At 38.5% G+C, this 21,218-nt stretch overlaps 1 protein-coding gene and 1 long non-coding RNA gene across 11 annotated transcripts in view; one reads left to right on the top strand and one right to left on the bottom strand.

Annotated features, from left to right (window-relative positions):
* The window catches only part of BRDT (bromodomain testis associated), a 51,083-nt gene that overhangs the window by 20,968 nt on the left and 8,897 nt on the right, over nt 1-21,218 (bottom strand). For 2 of the 9 annotated variants that reach the window (XM_027713322.2, XM_027713403.2), the window contains exons 3-5: nt 14,339-14,388; nt 3,236-3,274; nt 99-340 (exon numbers count right to left, since the gene is read on the bottom strand). In XM_027713322.2, the coding sequence (XP_027569123.1) occupies nt 99-290 (192 nt within the window). In that variant the 5' untranslated portion in view covers nt 291-340; nt 3,236-3,274; nt 14,339-14,388. The remainder of the gene's footprint in view (nt 1-98; nt 341-3,235; nt 3,275-14,338; nt 14,389-21,218) is intronic. The other 7 variants (XM_027713331.2, XM_027713353.2, XM_027713336.2 and 4 more) reach the window with 7 other exon arrangements.
* Nucleotides 100-14,921, top strand: LOC120323596. Of its 2 annotated transcripts, XR_005564221.1 has the most exons (7): nt 100-184; nt 741-892; nt 1,259-1,435; nt 4,070-4,125; nt 4,303-4,421; nt 11,973-12,117; nt 13,559-14,921. It is a non-coding gene; the product is annotated as an uncharacterized LOC120323596 (long non-coding RNA). The 2 variants fall into 2 exon arrangements; XR_005564220.1 differs by lacking the exon at nt 4,070-4,125.

Below are 21,218 nucleotides of genomic sequence, written 5' to 3'. Positions count from 1 at the left end.
CTGTTGCATCAGAAAAAAACCTGTTTTCAACTAACATTAATTCAAAAGTCCTCTAAATATTTTACTTATTAATACTCTTATTCCAAAATGGTTCTTACAGGAAGATTCAGCGCTGCTGCATCCACAGGCTGGTGAAATGGCCAGGAATAGTTGTGTCTCCACATGGCTTTCATGACCACCCTCCGTAAGTACTGGAGCTGGTTTGTCTGACAACCACTACTTTTGTTATTTAGGTATTCTGGTGGAGGAGGGTTAATTATAATGGAATGGTGTTGACTTGGAACAGACATCTTCAGTGAGTTTGTATATCCACTTGTTCAAAGATCATTATGCATCACACCTGAGGGGAAAAAAAAGACAGAAGTATTCAGTGAAGAATATCTGGATTTAATGGTGCTTACATGTTCCCTTCTGTTTGTAGAATGTCAATACTGTAGCTACAGGCATACCTTCATGTTCTAAGCAAGGCATGTGTTTTACAAAAGTACATATTTGGATATACTGCACCCCTAGAATCTAGAAATACATCCTAGCTTTCTGCTAAGAAAAACTGATAGCCTGCTTTTCATCATGCTATGAAGTATGTAATGAGTTTCAGAAAAGTTCATTATAAAGTAGAAAGCTACTGTTATCAGCACACTGCTAGAATAGTATCTATGGCCCAATCTTACACAAACTGTAACATCTCATCAGATGCTGCGTATCACACATCTTATGTTTTCATTTGTTCTTTATTTCAGCATTCAAAAGCATACTTCAAACAGCTCCTGAAGCTAAAGAGACATTCCAGTTTCTCCCCATGTGTGTGGACAACAGTTTGGGTTGGAAGGGACCTTTTAAACATCTAGTCCAACCCTTCTACCATGGGCAGGGACCCATTCCAATAGACCAGGTTGGTCAAAGCCCCATCCAGCCTAGCCTTGAATACTTTCAGGAATGGGACATCCACAGCTTCCCTGAGCAACCTGTTCCAGTGCCTCATTACCCTTGCAGTAAAGCATTTCCTCGTCATACCCAATGTAAACCTACTGCCTTTCAGTTTAAAGCCATTCCCCTTGTTCTATCACTACATGCCCTTGTAAAAAGTCCCTCTCAGCTCTCCTGTAGCCCCTTTAGGTACTGGAAGGGGCTCTAATGTCTCCCCAGAGCCTTCTCTTCTCCAGGCTGAACAATACGAATTTTCTTAGCCTTTCTTCATAGGAGAGGCCCTTCTTCTCTCTAATTATCTCATGACTCTTCTCTGAACTTGCTCCAACAGGTTTATGTCATTCCTGCACTGAGGACCCTAAAGATGGAAGCAATACTCTAGGTGGTATTTTCTGACAGTGGAACAGAGGGGCAGAATCACTTCCCTGACCTGCTGGCCACACTTCTTAGTTCACTGTAGTCATTTACAGAATGCAGATGTCTTTCCTTGAACAGTACTACCATCAAGGTAAAAGCTCTCTTTTCTTCTTAAATAAGGAAAATGTATCAAACCTGAGTCGTTAATACCTGGAACAGTTCTGGACTACCAGCCAGCATACCCACATAGGACACTACATCAGTAATAAATGCAGTACAAGATCAGATTGTTTTGAGGTCCACAATAAATCAGGTATCAAAACTATTGCTATTTTTCATAGTATTGCTTTTGCAAAGGTAGTTGATACTTTGACTGCTCATTTGTACTTTCCACTGGAGATGTCCATAAGAGGGAACCCAGCTAAGATGGGGTACTGGGAACAGCCTGATTGGCCTTGTCCTTCCAGTCAGTGCAGAGCCCTGCTTGCCCCCTGGCACAAGCCAGTGACAAACTCACCAGGCACCTTCTGTTGATGCAGTACCACAGTTAAGCATTCATATTGCTCTCCCTCTGTGCAAGCAACATCCTTCTGTTTACATTTAGAGTTCACATACCTCGGAAAATAGCAACACCTGCCTGACATGAAGAATGAGTGCAAATGTAATGTCTATTACTAAGTACACCACCTCAGGCTCTGCGTGTCTTTTATTCAGATGGAGACACACATCTAATTTCTTGAAAATTTTGTAAATTAGTACAGTAGAGTCTAGAAAAAAAAGCACAGAGTGCCCAAGGAAACCAGGAGACTAAAGTTTTGTACATAACACAGTCTTAGGCCTAGATGCTTAGCTTTTAAAACCTTAACTTATGTCATGGAAATCAACTTCCATGCCAATAGGAGAGCTAAGACTGCATCTTCTAAAGGACAGATAAAAGTTTGTGTTTTGGTCAATCCCTCCTTTACTACCTCCCCCTCCATCTCCCCTTCTCCCTAGTCACATAACACTTCTCCCTATCTTAAAATAAAACCTGTGTTTGCACGCTAAAGCAAAAGTGTGATCAGATTCCAGCTAGCTAAGTTGTTTGATGTTTTTTCAAACCACCCCTTCCTAGCTCTGTGTGTTCTTGAGCTGCTGAAGCAGATCCCAGAGGTCAAGTAGTCTTAAAAGAGAAGTCTTGAGTGTTTCCTTAAGGCCTAGTTTGAAGTTTTTAGCTAACCTGATAGAAGTGTCTTTTTAGTTTAAGAATAAAAGGCAAATAGCTTACATGAATTACATCTCTAGAGAAGTCAAGGTTTTTAGCAAGATACCATATCTTGTGAGAATCACACTTCTTTCCTTTTTTTTTTTTTTTTTTTAAGAAAAGGTTATTTGCTCTCACTGATGGCTCTCCAAAAGCATACATTAGCAAGCCTCCTGAAAAGGCAGCTATTTCCTTTTGTTTTAGCTGAGCATTATAGCTATCAGCATAGAACCTGCATATATCATATACTGGTCAAGAACAGCAGCTCAGAAAAATATTAGCATACCACATACAGAACAAAGGCAGACAGTCTACCACACTCTACATTTGATTCTTCAAGGCCTTTTTAACAGGTTTTTTTTCAGTAATAGTCAATAATCACACTGAAATTTCATAAATAATCTTGGAACCTCCCATATGTTGATATATTAGAACTACCCAGGACAGAGTACAGCCTTCTTACTGCAAGTAGCACAATTTCTTCTCTCAGAAGGACAGCTATCCCCTTAAAGACATCCATAAAACAGCATTTCCTTATTTTTATGAGCTCTCCTGGGGTACATCAAACAAACCTTATATTTAAAGACAATCTGTATAAATATTAGGTGCTAAGAAATCACTGACTTAGAGCTACTACCATAACCAGCCACCCTTGAGCAATTCAAAACTAAACTTCCACCCTCAGAGCAGACCAGTCATCTTTTTTACCTTAGTTTTAGGGAAAGCCACAACTCACTTCCTCCCCACCTGAAAGATGAAGGAAGACCAGAGCTTTAGAAGACAGACACAGAAGTCTTTCTAACCTCATCGCACCTTCATTTTATTCTCTAGCAATAACAGCCACACACCTGCAACCCTGACTAAAACCTGCCCTATCAATGGTCCTCATTGAGAAGTTATCAACATAAAAAAGGAACAGCTGTTAAGGGCTAAAACACACCAGATGGTTATTTTGCCAGACCTGCTCACTCATTAGTTAATAACACTAGGTGGAGGGATTAAAAAAGAGGAATTGGTATACTTAGATCAAATTTGGTTTGATTTTCCTATCTTAATTTTAAAGTCTTAAATTTAACATAATGGAATGCTTATGTTTTATTGATTATGCAGGGTCATACTGTGCTATGTTGTAAGAGCAGTACATAAATAGTATGTCTGGTTAAGAGCTGGCTAGTATTCATACCTTCCTTCATATACAGATTCATTACTTAAATTAAACCTAAATATATTTAGCAAATGCATAGTAGTGTAAAAATGAGGGACAGGTTGTTTCCTAATAAATTTCATTTGTTATCAGTAAAACTACAAAGGAATTTACCAAGCTTATTTTGAATTTTAGCTATTGACTAAGCTTTTGTTTATCTCAGTACACCTTAAAAGCTTCATCCCCGGCATGCTTTAGAATAAGGTAGCTCTGCAAAACGAGATTTGTATTTAATTCAGGTGCATGTCCCACTTTAGGATCAGAACCTGCTTGGATTCTTATCATGAAAGTAATTTATCTGCATACTTTTTTTATTTTCTCTTTTTTTTTTTTTTTAGCAAGGTGTCTGAATGAATGGACCAACTGTACTTGGATGACTCTTTTTCTGGCAAAAGTATGAAGTACTTGTATAGGATCTAAAATATCTAGGGTAGATCTGGCATGTATTATTACTTAAGCAGCCCAATCTGTTAGGATATGGATGAAGTTGTTGGGGGAAGCATTTGTTTGCTGCTTCCTCTGGCACCTCTACTGAGCTGTGAGTAGGTAACACAAAGTTTATTCTTTATAGGTGATATGAGGAGGATGTTTTTACTGGGATGTAAGGAATTCCTATATTTGAAGCAGAACAAGTACTAGAAACCTCATTCAATAAAGAAAAGTAAGGAAGGGGAGTGGAATTCTCTGTAGGTAAGTCTCAGGGTTCGCTGAACAGAGTGATCTCCTCACTAGAGGATTGTTACTGAGGAGTATGAAGTTGTGTTACTATTGATGGGATTGGACAGTGAGATGGGAAGGACACTAGCAAAAATCCCAGTAGTGGCAAAAGAAAACAGAAGCTGTTGTCTATTGAGCAGACTTGTTTGCTTTCTTATTTTGCTTTCTGCTCTTAGCTTCCAGACTGTAACTGCTTAATCCTCCTCTGAATCTGCTCACGTCTTGTAAAAATTTAAGTCAGTTGGATCTGGTGGGCTGTGCTGTGAATGGGGAAACACTGTGTTTGAAAACTATACTGGTTTGGTTTGTAAATACTTAGAAAACCAAGTTTTAATGAAATCACTACCTTTGTGTAACTGATATTAAAATAAGCTGAAAAAGAATGTACTACAGTAATTTTTGATTCATTTAAATACTATGTGGGAAAAGGCAACTTTGAAAAATGTTGCAGTGTTCATTGCTGGCTCCCCAGTCGCAGCACTTGCTACGTGGTCTGAGTCTGGCTGGCTGTGGCCTGTAGGCAGGTAGCTGCCAAAAATACTTTTGGCAATTCTCCCAAAGGTGACGATTGGGTAGAGAGGAGAAGAAAACAATAAAATAGTGGAAAGAGGTGGTGACCTTTATGCTTTTGTCCTCATCCAGTGTCTGCTATTTCCAAGACAGTCCTAGTGCCATCCACTTACATGACAGATTAGAATGACATTCCTGACATGCTTCAGAAAATGAATTTTTACAAGTCTGATAGGATGGCTGAGATGGAGTGGTATTTCAGTGCAGACTTGTTGACAGTTCTCTCTTCCTGCAGTGGGTTAGACTGCATCTTTCTGAAGACACCTCATTCTGTAAAGAGTTTTAATCGCTTCTATCTGGGAGACTGTAAGACAATGTCCAAGGTAGTAGCCTGAGACTTCATTAATATGGTGAATATCATGGAAATAGATTATATTATTATATTTGAAATGATTCATCTGTTTGGAATGTGAAAGCAAGTATCACTGATCATTCTTAAATGTCTGCTAAGGCAGAAAATCTGAGTGGGATTTGATCTACTGAACAAAGGCATTTGAAGGTCCCGTGGGTAGAAGGTAAATTTTTAAATACTTGCTCAGAAGATGTGAAATAATGAAGTATCTATTTCTTTTCATCTTTAAATTTATATCTTCCTACAGGGCATGTTTATCCCTTGCCATGGATCTTGTTAGCTGAGGTTTGCAAGTTTTATACTTTCTGGTGAAAATTTCACTTACAGATAGCCATTTATCCCTGAATCATGATGAACTCTTCCTGATTATAAACATCTGTATAAAAATCGGCTAGTGCTGATAAACACTGCCAATTACAGACTGGGTCAGTGTTGACAGCTGAGGTTCAGCAATTAAAAACTAGTATTCTAAAAAAGCACCTAAATTGAGCTGACAAGGAGGGATTTGTTGTTTTTTTTTTAACTGACTGGAAGGACCTCACTGACTTTAATCTCCTATGTCCTACATCGCTTGTAAAATGTTTAAGCTATGTCATAAGGATAGCTGGATTTTCATACCTGTTGTACTTTTTCAAAAAAGTTTGGATAATTCCCTGGAGACAGTGAACTGGTGAGAGTGCTGTTGCAGTCATTCCCATAGCAGTTCTCTGCACTGTGTCACCTGCATCTGTTCTGAATAGGATTTCATGACATGGGACATGAGCTAACCAGTGTTTACTTTCTCTTATTAGTTTAAAAACAACTCTCAAGGTGCTGTTGCACGTAGTGCTGCATTTCAGCAATATGAAATGAGCTGAAATATGAATGAAACACTGAACAAAGGCAAATGCTTTGCAGAATTGTATGGACTGTATTCTGCAAATCAGATCTTAGGGAGAAATGGGGATAAGTGAAGCAAGATCATCAAATTCCTGACACTTTTTGTCTTCTCCCTTGCTCTACATTTGCCTTTTAGCACTTTGTAGGTTTAATCATGTATGGAGTGTACTATCCTAGATAGTAGTGCAATTTGATGTGATATGTTAATAGTTCACATTGATATATGCTTACTTTGTGGGTTTGGCTGTTGCTTTGACACCGCTGCATCAGCCTCACAACACGTGAAACACAAACTATTTATTTTATAGAAGTTGAATGATATTTCCCAAAAGTATTTCCAGCATGTTAATTTTCTTCTCCCTGGGAGCATTTAAAGCACTGCTTTGCCCAGTGAATGCTGTGTGACAGGACCCTTAACTATGCAGGTAACAAATACTTCAAAAAACACTGGAAGCAAAGTAAAGGGGAACTGAAGCTCAAAACGTGATTACAGGAGTCGGCTTTATATCACAGTAAGACACAGAAACTGAAGTTGATGACTACTGCTTTAATAGGCCAGATTTGGCTCTCAGATAGCACTGTAAATTTGGAATAACCCTACTGACTTCAACAGATTTGCTTTAGGTTTTCATCCAGGTAAATGACCTCAAAGTGTCATTTCCCTATGCTCTTTGTTTAACTCATTGTATCATTTTCCCAGGTATTTATAACTTTGTTCATCTGAGACTCTATGGCAGAGTACCCATAAAAGTTGTAAAGGCCAGTCTTTGGTACATACAGGAAATGACTGTGAAAAAATTCATGCATCCCATAAAGCTGCACCATTCCAGCTTGCTTTCTCACCCACTAGATTGGTTTCACTTGCTAGAGAAATCTCACACCTCATTAACTCAGCCTTCAGCTAGTGTCCAACTGAGGGACTATTGCAGAATGATCCCTGACTGGGAACATACTACATCATCAGCTGATGGAGCTGGCAACTACCTATTTCTCTCCCTGAAAATTAATTTCTAAACTCTTTCATTACATTTGAGTCAATTATTTCTGACATTCAGCCAGTGCGATGCTCCCTCTACCCCTGCTGTGGCTCTCCTGGCCTCTGCCAGCCTGTGGATAAGCAGCTTCCTCTGCCTTGCTCTCCCTTCTGGCAATTCAGCTTCTCACCTGAAGCAAACACGTCCCTCTAGCTGCTTTGCTCCTGCCTGGCCTTACTGTTCATTGGATTGCTCAGGGACATCTGCTTTCTCCTCGGATCTTTTAAGTTTTTTACTTTATCCATATTCCCTTATTAAATAGCTCCTCAAAATAATTTCTGTCTGGTCAGGCCTTAATTTTTGATGGCCAGCTTGCTGCTGTGTATTCAGAGATCGCATCTGGATTTGGATGTGGGGGGCTGCTCTGCTGAAGGGGAGGTGTCCTGTGAAGCACTCATTCTGAGCAGGAAAAGAAGGCCTCAGTCACTAGGCTTCTCTACATAGAACTTTAATGCATTATTCTGAAGGGTTCAAGTGTACATCGGTTCTTTGTCCCATCCCGTGACCTTTGGCCATATAGAGAGAATAGCAAAAACATTATGGACTCCTATGATGTGGAAAAGGAGTCTCTTTTCATCATGTGTAAAATTAGCAGAATGAAATGCTCAATGTGCTTTTCAGAACCAAAGATTTAAATAGCTTGCCAAGGGAAAATGACTGGCTTGTTCAGTATATTTTTGTACTCCCCAGGATGTTGATACTCAGTATCAGCACTAAATTTGTGGTTATTAGAACCAACTAGGATGAAAAGAATAGAAACAAAACAGTGTATTAAGTCTGAATTTAACCTTTTTATTTTCTTTCATGAGATGCCCTCTTTGCATATGCCAGGAAATTACCTGTTCTCTTCTAGGAGGTCCTCTAATGTTTGCCTAAAGCAATAGTACATAATAAAATGCTATGTATATTTAGCCATAAATTAGGGATTTAATTTCCGTTATATAAAATATGTTAAATCACATGATTTATAGTAGTTTGAACAGAATCTATGGCAGTAATTTTCAACTGCAGTTATGGTGTGGCTGTGCTGCCATCATATGATTGAATCCATAGAATCTGAGTGGCACTTGGATGTGTATTGAAAGGTTTGGATGCTCCCCACACTGTCAATCCCTTCCTTGTGCTGTGGAAAAAACTGAAGGTGGAAAAGATGCATCCACAGCCTTATCTGCTTACTGAATTGATTTTGTTGAAGTAAGGTTCTAACAGTTGTTTGAGTCCCTGAGAAGATAATGTATTTCTGATTTAGTAGTGGTTTATTTCAGCATAATTTGAATTTTTAAACCATCTTCAGTGGTGGCTTTGTGCAAACTGAGTTGGCTCTACATTACAGCTGGCTAGGAGTATGTACATGTTATTAATTACTGTGCCTCAGCTGAAACCTAAAAACTTCTTGAACTGCTCTAACACAGTTGCAAGCTGTTATGTATTCATACCCTTCATGATTTAAGCTAACCCAAAGCAGATCTGATTAAAATGAATTTCAGCACAATTGCTTGCATGAATAAAATTGGCTCAAAGTTATGCTTGAAATGCAGAACTTGAGGTGACGATTGAGGAGTTAGATCCCCTAGCTACGTGCCTGATCTCTCTGTGAGAGATTATACCCTTACAGCAGAATTGCATAAATTTGTACTTTTATGAGCTTTCCAATCTCAGATCATTCACCAGGTACCCGTTGGAGATCCTTAACAAAATACCTTCCTATATGTTTCCTGATTGTGTCCAGTGTCCTACTCTATTGCAACCTTCTGCCAGTAGATGTCAGCTCAGAACTAGTGAAAGTTTATTCTGCTTGTTTTGGTAATAAGAATTAGTGGTTCTGTGACTTTGGCCTTGACTTTTAATATCAGATTGCTTGCTGAGAACATCAGAAAGCATGATGTCAGTATTCACACATTCAGTGTGACCAGTGTGACATTTGCACACTTGGTGACATTTGTAAAGAGAGAATTCAGCTTAAATACAGTGTGATTGAAAAAGGAAAGATGGTCTGTTAGTTATTAACCTTTAAGGAAAGATTTTTCACGATCAGATTCTGATTCAAAGTTGCCATACTGAGAAGCCAGGGCAAAGGAACCACTGTGTTGCAGAGGGTGGTAGTTATTTGCAGCAACCTCTATGCTGCCAGAAACAGAACTACTGGGGCATTCAGAGGAGTCTCTGCCCCAGTGAACTGGTTATCCCCGTGAGACAATGTGAGGGAGGGATATGCTTGCTGTTGGGATTTTTTTTACTTTTTCTTTTTTTTTTTCTTAGAATTATAGGACTATTTTTAGTTTGTGTATGTTGGTGGAACTGCATCTTGAGAGCCAAAACTTTGACCATTGGTCTTTATGGTAACATGGCACTGTTCCTACACACTGGAACTATCACATTTGGGATGGGCTGAAACCATGTTGTTGTACACATCTAGGACAACCAACAGTGGGGAATCCAGGAAATACACCATGGGGCTGAATAAGGAGCTTCCCCAGCTGTCAGGACCCTGAGCATACCAACAGGCTGGGCAGTCCATTCTCCTCTCCTGGGAGTGGTTTGGGTCCTGCCCTGACACAGGGCAGCTGTGTAGCCTTGGATGAGACTGCTGGGGAAAGAGCAGTGTGAGACAGGGCTGTGAGGGCCATCCTTAGGATCCCCCTCTTTTGTCTCAGGTCCATGCCCTTCCCTGAGCTATGTAGTACTTATGCCCTTGCCTGGCCATACCCCTGCTAGCTGGCTTCCTGGCTTGACCTAGGACCTGCTTGATCACCGCAAACTTGTCTGACAATCACTGGACTATCAGCTGACCCTGGCTGCTGCTGTCAGACCTGCTCTGCTCACCTTGCTTGGGGGCTTTGGGGTGGGTACTGTGCAGGTGAGGCTACATTGGCTCCATGTTTACCCTGCCTGGTGGAGCAGCCAGCTCCTGCTCCCTGACACTAACCTGCTGGTGGGTGGCTATCACAGGCTGATTTATCTTCTGTAGATTACAAATTTAAGTTTAAAAATACAAGTATAAATTAAAATTAAACTTGTCTTGGCAGTTCAGTTCTTTGTACTAGGACCATGGAGTCTGTTAAGTGATTAATGATGTGTGTCCTCAAAATTCATGAAGGTAAAAGTTTCTAAATTATTTTCAGAGATTGGGCTTTTTGAACTGATACGTATTGTGTAGATGGCATACCTGCTCCCACTTGGTATCTAAAAATAAAAAATGGAGACATCAATTCCAAGAAAATGTTATTCCTTATTTTTGCAGTCCGCGGCCTAGCTCAATGAACAGTTGTGGATGCCAATATAATAAATTCAGAAAAGTCAAGTTGCACACTTCCAGAGTCTTTAGGAGATTAACTGCCTGTTTGTTTAAAAAACTCGTTTCTAATGACCTTGCTGCTTTCATGTCATTACTTTTTTTGGGAGGGAGATTCCTCACTCTTGCCATTTTTCAACAAATGGAACTACTTTAACATCAGAGGGCCAGGCACAGTGGAACTTGCTGTAAATGTTTGACAGTGGCAAGAGGGTGATTTTGTTGAACTGGGTGAAGGTTGATATTGGTGACAAAAATCCAGGGCCCCCAATTGGATTGAGCTAACCAATTCTGCACTGTCAACCCAGAGATATTTTCATATGAGGTGTTTTCAGGAGCCTGCTTGTTTAGGGAGCTGATATGGGCAACCAGAAAATCCCGTTGTTCCTGGGCCTGGCTCTAGAAAGGTGGGAATTAAGATATACCCTGCATACCTCCATTGAAGTGAAATAGGAAGTGAGTTTTTGAGTGGAGCTATAATGGTTTGAACAATTTTAATGAATTTTAAATTATATTTTACCATACAACCATCAGTTAATTTGTCACAGGCTTTATGGGTTTATAGGTTTAGTGAGATTTTTTTTTAGTGAGATTTTTAAGTGTTAAGTGACCATATGTTTTACAGGCTTAATATGGCTTTAGCTTTTAGGCGATTGTGAAATTTTGCAAGTTTTTTAAAGATTAGTAATCTGTTCCTTGGCTCTTCTGCATGTGCAGAACCCATACAGCAATGTATTTTAAACACAAACCAAGTCATAAACTATTCAATTAAAGCCAAACCATTTTAACCCTAACTACTTGTTCATATACAGAGAAAATAATTCACATGCAATGTCAGTTAAAAGGATCTGTATGTATATGTGCTCAAAACATCTAAAATAGCTATAGTGAAATTATATGAGCCACTAATAATTAGATTAATGAAGGTCAGTCCCATTGATAGTGGCTCTCTGAAGAACTCTTCCACTTCTTTGCCATTCCCAGACATAAGCAGTTCCTGTAACTGCTTGTTGAGGTGGCTTGAAGCTGAGAGTGTGGATGCTGGTGCTTGAGAGCAGTGCCACTGGTACTGAAGCTGGTAGAGAAGCTGCTATGAAACTATGTACACAAGCTCTTGGCCCAAGACTGGTGACTGACTCCTCTGCTAAGCCTCTATCCTTCTGCAAGGAACTTGTCCTGCTATTTCTACATATGCATTCTGCATCCACTTCTGTGGAAAACTCACCTAAGGCCTGCTTGACTTTCCTCCATTGCTAAACACTCCTCCCTCTGTGCATGTCAGCAGCAGCTTTTGCTATTAGTGTCTACGAGCACATCATGTTAAGGACAGTTTAATAATCTTAGACCTTGGCCAGGGAGATCCTCTATTACCAGTGCTGATTCTAACTTTGTTTCAGGCCAGAGAAGTCCTGGAGAGTACAACAGTTGCTGAAATACCATAATGGAAAAAAGAACTAATATTTGAGGCCGGTGGGAATATTCCACCTCTCTATGCCAAGGAGCCTGTGAAGGGAGCAGTGTATCAGCAAATGGAGAGGCTTAGTAAGTGACCAGCCCAGTCCTCGGGAGTTTGCCCAGTCCAGAAATCCCACAGACTTGCTCTAATAGGTAATGCTGGCCAGCATTATTTACTAGGGAGGAGGAAGGATAACGCAATGCTGCACTGGGATGCAGATGCTTGCTGTCAGAAGAATGGCTTTTCCTCCTTCATCCTCTTATCTCAGCTATGTTTTGCAAATAACAGAGGAAGGATAAGCAGTGGACATGCAGCTCTGTTCTTGCAATAGCAACAGTCCTTTGCTCGTGGGAAATGTTTATTACTATATCAGTGTGGCGTTATGTGACTTTTGCAGGAGTTGAGGTTTTGTGATAACTCTGTAGCAAAGGGAATGGGGAACCTCACACTGGAGGAGGTGAGAAGTCCTTGCTGCATCCCACTCTTGCAGTGAGGACTGTCAGAATTCCTGCGTGTCCCTGGCCACTGCCTGAAGCTGAGCAATTCCTACTCCCCTAAAGGGAAGCTTTGAAGGTGGCAAAGGAGAACAGACTGCTTGGCTTGAGGCTTCAGCCTGAGTGCTGATACTTCTGACCCATCTCCAAGAGCTGAAATGCCTTTAGCTGGAATGGGCAGGGGACGGTGTGGAGAGGCAGGTTTCTGGGAGCGAGAGAGGGATGGCTACATTCAGGACTCTGGTACTCATGGAGAACAAATAATGATGAAAGAGAAGAGAAAAGGATTTTGGCGCAACCTTTTTTTTTTAACAAATGTAAAACTGAAGGATTTTCCAGTGATATATTAATACTTAAATAAATGTGGAGGACTAATCCCTCCAGCATGGAATTGCACTGTGCATATCTGGTTTTCTTCATGGGAGGGTCAAAATATGTTAAAATAATCTTTTAAAAAAATAAAATATTGAGGCTTTGTGGGGGAGAAAAAAGCTGAAGGCAAGTTGTAGATGGGAAAACTGTTTTTTTGAGATAGATGGCTGGCTGGAGTCTGTTTTAGCTTAAACAAGGGTAATACAACTTGTGCAAGACTGACAGCAGAGCCTGTTTATCTAACTTTTGTTTATTATTATCTAGTTTCTGAATTTCTAGACCTCTGTTTCAACATGTTTAGAATTCCCATTTCATTTTCACAAGACACTATATTTTCCACTATGCATTTGGCTGTATTGCATGTGCAAGGGTTACAAAAAAAAGCATATGTGCATTAGTGCTGTACCTTTATATTTATCTACATGCCAAGATTAATCCAAGATGCGGTAATGTTTTGCCTTAGAGCAATTGTACCAATGAACCTTAACTCTGATCTTAAGAGACTTACTCTCTGTTCCTGTGACAGTTTGTTTATTCTTCACTTCAGGGCCTCTTTTGAGCTAAAACAGCCATTAAGAACAAATTGTTCTGGACAGCTTTTCTGCCTTTGAGTAACAAAAACTGTGCAACTTATTTTCATTTCTTCCTCTACCTTTTCCAGGTGATTGCTACAAACATAAATCCACTGTGGTATCCATCCAGCACTGGAATGTTCCAAATGCAGAGAAATTACTTGACTCATTAACAGTGTGACCTTCTAGCATTCTCTACTTGTAAGAATTGCTGCATGCAGGGGAGAAATCCCACTGTACTTTGTGTACATAATATTATGAATACAATGTGTATGATGTCTATATTGGAGGAAAAATACATCCAAATACTTTGTGTATTTTCAGTTATTTCTATAGGTTCTTGTGCTGCAGATAAAATTACAGCTGTATTGTAAAATAATGTTGTATTGAGGGTTTAGTCCTAAAATAGATCTAAGCCCCTGTAATTCAGTGGAAGGTATGAGTGCTCTGTATTTATTCAAGTAATTAATTTATTCAATTAATCAACTTAATAATTAAAATCAATAATCTCAAAAAATGGCTGAGAATATATTCCTATATTAAGCAGAAAACATTTTTTTCTTTCATTACAAAAAATATATTATCTGTGAAAAGGTAGAAGAAAAGAAATGAAAAGCACTGTTTTCCTGTAGAACAGTGGAGATATCAAGGGAAACCTGGAGCTTTTGTTAAAGTTAATAAGAGCTGGATCAAACCTAGGATTTCTTACAGCTCTCATGAGGCACTACAGCTCTTGACTTCACTAATCAAAAATTAAAAATGAATAATTATGAACTATATCTTTCTCTTCACTAAAGAAGAAATAACCTCCAAGTAGATTTAATGTGGTAAAACTTGCTTTATGAAACCTTTTTTAATTAACCAAATACCTTACACTATTTCAGGTCCTGCTGTTCTGTTTCTTCTTATAGGGGGACTACTGAAATGGAAACAAAGGTCAGTTTAGTAATATAGAACTGTTTGTTTTAGAATTACATGTTAAAAGAAAAGAAGTTAATCAGAAATGAAAGTATCAGTCTCTATCAAGCTAAAATTTCAGGCTGACAATGCAGATAGGTTTATAGTAGAATGATAAATTAATTACTGGTCTTTTAAAACATATTTTGTTGAATTGCAGTTGCAACATAATTTACAAATTGTTGGAAAGGAGATAGAATTTTTTTGTTTGTTTGCATTTTCACAGAGATTTTTCTGTGGCTGCCACAGAACAGAGACAGCAGTTACTTCAGTAGTATGGCAAGTACTCTTCCTTTCTGTTTGCATAATCCTAACGTAACTGAAATATTGCTCTGCTTAGAATGAAGAAAAATAAATACACGTGTACAGATCCATATGTATAATGTTTATGTGATTACTGATATTTTTAATGGAAGTATTTGTATTGCTAACTGCAATTGAGGATTCTATCTTGTTCCCTCTTTCTTTCTATTAAAGTTATGATCTAGGAAAATATGAACAACTGAAAAATCTGATTTACTGTTTCATATTGCATCTCATTAATTTTTAAGCTGCATAATTGTAAACTACAATAATAATTCTGAACAAATATATTTATAGGCAGTTGAATAGATAGATTGAGGAGCTGAAGTGGAGTCTTACAGGATACTTAAGATATTCTATGAACACTTTGTAGTACATGCATTAATGGTAAATTTTGAGAAGTGTGAAGTGTTGATAGATGGGATGAACAGAGCTGGGAATGAGCTTCATTACAGCTGCAGCAGTTTGTAAATACAAGGAGTATGACAGCTTGTTCTCGCAGAATAAGCACCTGCTCATCAGCCATGCTACCAATAAAAATGAAACACTGAGAGGAATTTCAGACTGGTTTTTCTGTGCAAAATCTGCTTCTGTTCAGGTATTATTGTCCTGTAGTGAGGATCTAAGGACCAAAGCATGTTTTACAACCTGAAGCAATCTTGTCTTGTCTGTATGACTTTGCCCAGAACATGTAAATTTCTCAGGTGGTGCTCAGTTAGCTGGAGCTTTCTGCAGAATTATGTAGGAACATAAATAATTCTGATAGTTCATGAAATATGAATAAAGGCCTATTCAATACTTTCTTTTTTTCGAGGCTCTTGGGAAACCTAAATTGAATTGTGTTGCTGAAGTTCTTTTAAATACATATTCTGTAAAACTTTTAACGTGCCATATATTTTTCCATTAATTTGAAATAGTTTTCAATTCTTTCAGTGTTCCCTCATGATGAAGAATTTTGGCAAATTCCAGTCCACATTTGTGCAAGGTTTCCAATAAGGGCTATTGGACATGTCTTAAAATGATTAACCTCAATGCTAGAAACATTTCACTTTTCTGCATTGCTACTTCTTGTTAATACAGAGAGAAACTGTCTTCTGTTATTGTTGGGCAAAATGTTTTGCCTGTAAGTAAAATTATAGGTATATTGTTATTTGTCTATTTGACATCTATGAGTACAGAAAGCCCAGTGCTGCTGCTTGCAAGGCATCCTCAATTCCGTGTCCACTCATGCAAGGGGCTTCCCCTGCATCTCATCATCGTGTGCTGGGAATGTAACAGGAGCATAAGAGACAAGAGTATCTGTCACAGATGTTGATAAGACTCCGTTTTTCTCTCCCCAAATTACATCAGGCTAAGATTAGTTTGGTCAAAAGAAGTGATAAAAACACACAAAAGCTTTCGAATTGACAGAGGCAAAAAACTCCAATTAAGATAATTATATAACTTAGATAAATAAGCTGTGCCATGACACATCTAATATTTTAAACAGTAATAGCAAATGTTGATAAGTTAAAGCAGGAATGGCTATTCACCTTATTTTATGAACCACAGTGAGTAAGTTACTCATGAAACTGAAATGTTTTGCCTGCAAAATTGAAAGGAAGTTTTTTCATGCAATGCATATTCTCCTTGGGAAAATCATTATTTGAGGATACTATTTGGTATCTAGAGTTTACTGGGATCTAGAAAAAGAACAGACAATGGAAAAAAATCCAACAAAACAAAGCTAAACCCAAGGCTTACTCAGGTTTGACACACTGTTAAGTAAATAATTAAGTATATTAGAGAAGAGAGAAATACTTATGCTACTGACTCACAGGGGCTAGAATTATCTCTACCTGAAACAGGTGTGACCCAACTACCTCTTGCAAAACACCCTGAATTTTTATGAAGCCAAGGACAAAGCTCTGCCCCAGCTGATCCAGCACAGCAATGGTATGCCTGCACTCCGATGGCAGTAATTCTCCCGTGATGTAGAATGTGGTGCCCTGACACCTACCAGTTTTAGGGGGAATCTGCATGTGTTTCCTAGGTTGTGTGATGTAAGAAAAGTCCAGATCAACCTCCTATGTTGCACTAGCTTTTAGAAGCACTAAGGGTTAAAAACTGCTACTTCAATGTTAGGGACATCCATGTAGCTCGTACATCAGGTGCACTGGCTCTGCTGGCTCCCACATAGCTGGTAAGGAGCTGGAGCTCCCGCTCCTGCCAGGAAGCCTGTGTCCCTCCACAGAGGCAGGGCACTGCCAGGTACACCTCTGACTGCTTAGGACAGGGGAAAGGGAGTGAGTAATAGGCACCTTCTGCTAACCTCCACCATAGGGTCTGTAAGACTCCCCGTGTGCTCTTCTTTCCTGATTTGCTCCCCTTCCAGCAAACCTTGGTGCCAGACACAGTTGATGCTTCCACACACACTCTAGTGTCTTTGCTGGTAAAAAATGCTGATTGGCATTCTAATGAAAATCTAACTGATGCAACCAAATTGTCTCTGATGCTGAAGTACATATGGTGACAGACGCTGTAAACAATTTCTTTTCATCTGTAAAGGAAACACATCACCTCCAGTGTACCCCTACTTTACATCAGACACACTGTTAAGAGTTTTATCTGATAATTAAGAACCAGCATGAAGATCAAATGTTGATTTTAATTTATACAAATAATTTTTACTAAACAACTGCTTTGAATGATACTATCTGAAATCGAAACCTTGGAAGTGCTTTGGAGTAAATGAGGTATTCAGCATTTGATATTAATATTTACTGCTGGAATATGATTGATTATATGCTTTGCTATTTACTGTGAAAGCTGGATACACTTAAACATAAATTCTCCTCAGTATATATGAGATGCCCAACTTGGATGCTTTTTCTTTCTCTTTTTGGCAGCGAATTTCATATATTCTAAGTGAAAACTCTCATCTTTTCTCATTACTCTTGCATGACTGATTTCAAATCTCTCTCCTATAATGCTGGGTGTGGTTTTACTTGCTTTATCACAGGCATTTCCGATAGTTTTGTGAGGTGATTTGGAACCTATACAGTAAAGATGTCCCATCTCTAAAGTAATGGCAAAATTGTAAGAAAACTTGAGCGTGATAGTACAAAATGAGGCCTCTTTTACCCCCTTTGCACCTCCCTGCCCCCAGGGCTGAAGTTGGCTGAGCCACAACTAGTTCAGTCAAGAAGTTTCTTTACAGCCTTATGCAAGGGGCTTTCATTCTGCATATGTTACAAATAATAGCTTTGGACTAATAAGAAGATCTTAGAACATTACTCGGACATCTGTAAGTCATTATTGGAAGTTACATTCCTGTTTGAAGGATCTCTCCAACTCTTCCCTCCTCCCCTTCTCCCAGATCTCTGCTGGAAAAAATGTCATTCCCTGTATGTTTGAAGAAACTGGTTCTGGTATCTCTGACAGTAGCTACGTTGATAATCCTTATGGTAGAAGTCTGATCTTTGTCCTATGTATCAGCAATGGCTTAACTACATGAAAATTACTGTGATAACAGAAAAAAAAATTAAATTTTGGTAGAGCAAATTGTCTGGTGAACATATGTCTGCCTGCTAAAATTCACAGGCTCTTTAATCTGAAGTGAATTTCCCAATAAGCAGAGCTATCAGGACTGAGGCCTTGGCTGAGTAATGCAGTATCCCACAAGGAAGAAAAGGCAGCATCCTACAATATAGTATGCATTTTTGCTTTGCTTATTCTGGCTTGAGTCTTATCTTTGTTTGAGTCTTGGCCTTTGGCTAGTATTTGTTTGCTAGTACCACTAGGAGATCTGAACTCATGCAAACAGAAACAGTGAGGGGTTCCAACTTGCATTTCTCCAGGCAAATGGCCTCATTACAGCTTTAGGCAACACAACTTAGACACTCAAGCAATTTCATTTATTCTGAGGAGAAAAACTTATTAATTGATTGGCATCAGGTTGAACCGGGGCTTGATGAATATGTGCACTATGGATATAGTTCCCTAAAAACTTCACTGGCACAGGTAGGTAAGATGATACCCTAAATCAGAGCACCACAGTAATCCATGCACTGTTCTGTCATACAGAATAAACATAAGTTAATGCTAGAGGTAGCAAAGTAAAACCACTTTGTAAAAGTTGGGTTTCTTTGTTTTTGTTTTTTTGACAAGGAAAAGAGACAGAGTGCACTGTAATTAGATATTATAATAAAAAATGTTTGTAAAATTTCTTAAATTAGCTGTAAAGTTTTGTGAGTTCTTTTGTCAGATCCATAAATCAGATTCAAGCAATTTTTTGTTATTTTTTTAATAAATTGGCAAGAAAAATGTTTAAGTTTAATCTGACCAGTTTTAGTGTATGCAGAAGACGTGTAGTAGATAAGTGTGAAAGACTTGCAGACAGTTTGTATGCAAGACAGGGGGGCAATTGCTTGTTTTCACACATGCTAACTTTAACATCGGTGAGAGCGTGTTTCTACAGTATATAGTTGATCAAAATATAATAAAAATTATAAATAGTTTTGAAAGTTTTCAAAATAATCCTTATTCTTTTGAACATGTTACAAAGACTAAGAAAACAGAAAAAGGAGCAAATTTAAAAAAAGATTGCTCTTATTTACATAGCTAAATTAACAGTGGGCTTGTATAATGCTTTCCTTTCTATTACGTGATAAGCCTCATGTGCAATATCTGTATTTGTTGGCAGATGAAAGATGGGAGCAGAGGGAGGTGTTCCTCATTTAAATAGATCTGTTTTCTTTTTTTTAATAATAAGCAAGACATAAGCAATCCTTTTAGTGTGCTTGGCTATATGTATTTTGCTGCTTAAAATTGCCCTGAGCATATTAATAGTAGAGCACAGCATTCAAATAATATCATGTGGTGGGTGTGGGAGTGAAGGCCTCGTAGTTGGGTTTGGGAATATATACCATGGGAAATCTCTTATGAAATAACTGTTACTTCACACGGTGTGGTCCATTCCAAATGCTAACCATTTACTTGTCAGATATTTTTCATGAGCCTTGCAGATAAGATATCTCTGTGGGGATTGATTTAGCTGTGTTCAGAAAACTAAGCTCTCACCAGAGATGGGGAAACCACTCCACCTTTCTTTCAATTTGGTGGTAGAATATTAACGAGGGGAGTGTTAGTCTCTGGAGCTTCCTCCCACCCTTCAACACATCAGATTCATATTAGCAATATTTATTATCTAGAAGGGTGACTCAGTGTCAGCTGTTTTCATTTTTGCTTATAGCACCCTGGAGCAAAATGTATATATAAGTAACAATTTACATTTTCATTTCTGTATTTTATTGCAGTGGAGCTGGTCACAATACCATAGTAACAGTTGCTTTGCAGATTCACTTTTGACAGCATTTGATTCTTTGCCATAACGGATGTGGTTAAAAGGCTTGCTTGTGGTAAGAACTGGTAAACCTGCAATTCTGAATAATTAAGTGCTATTATTTTATTGAAAGAATCTAAGAAGGAAACATTTGTCTTTATTTAAATAAAGCCAAATATTTACAAAAATTAGTAAAAAGAAATATTCAGTACATTATTTTGCTGTAGGACTTGCTTCATACATAACGTGTATGCATATTAAATTCAACAGCATGTGCAAAGACAATTTTACAACTTCTACAGCTGTTCACCACATGTGTGGCTGCATGGGGAAAACAAGTATGAGCTAAGAGTGGTCCCCAGCTTATGCCCCTCTGAGAGATGTATATGGTTACAGTAAAAAATGTACATATAGGCGTTGTAATAAAATGTTGATGGTTACCAAGGTCTAAGTTTTGAGTAGTGCAACAAGCCTGCATTTCAAAAATTACAAGCAGAACAAGAAAATTCAACTTATATTGCTTAATATGTTGGTTTGGCCTCTTTTTTACCTACAGAAATTCAACAAATACTGTTTAGGTTAGGAATTACTCTCAAACACTAACTGCATGTCTTGGAATTAGAAAAGACAGCAGCACAGTCATAGGCTTTATCTATCTTTTGCTAACTTTGCCTAACAGGTGTGCAAAGGCTAACTTTACCTTTCTGCTGGATGGATGGTTTAATTTGCTGCCATCACACTTTTTAGATAAAAGGTAAAAGAAAGTACCTTGCATCTGAGAAATCACTCCAGATTTTGGTTTAAAAAAAAAGTGTTCTCAACCTGTGCTAAATATGTCTGTTTTATCAGGAATGTATGTGGGATATATTATGCAGCTATTAAGAAATTACATTCTTAATCCCTTCTGCTCTAAAGAGAATTTGTTACCTTTCGTATTTCTAACATTGAAACTTGGGACCCAAGGAATTCAGCTGTTTTCTCTTCAGGGATCTGAACTCCATCCCATACAATGAAATAGAACTGTGGTTGAATGTTTTTACCTTGAAGAAGTAAAAACGTTTAAGAAATAAAGGACAACAGAAGACAGTATCTCCTCTGGTATATCAGCCTCACACATACATGAATGGCTAGACAAGGTTCCAAGCGTAATGGAAGAGGGATTTGTG

This window comes from Pipra filicauda, unplaced genomic scaffold (assembly GCF_003945595.2).
Source record: "Pipra filicauda isolate LSUMZ 115617 unplaced genomic scaffold, ASM394559v2 scaffold112_size3218982_pilon, whole genome shotgun sequence".
NCBI lineage: Eukaryota > Metazoa > Chordata > Aves > Passeriformes > Pipridae > Pipra > Pipra filicauda.
Note: the sequence above shows the minus strand (reverse complement) of the source record. Positions and strands in the feature narration are given on the sequence as shown.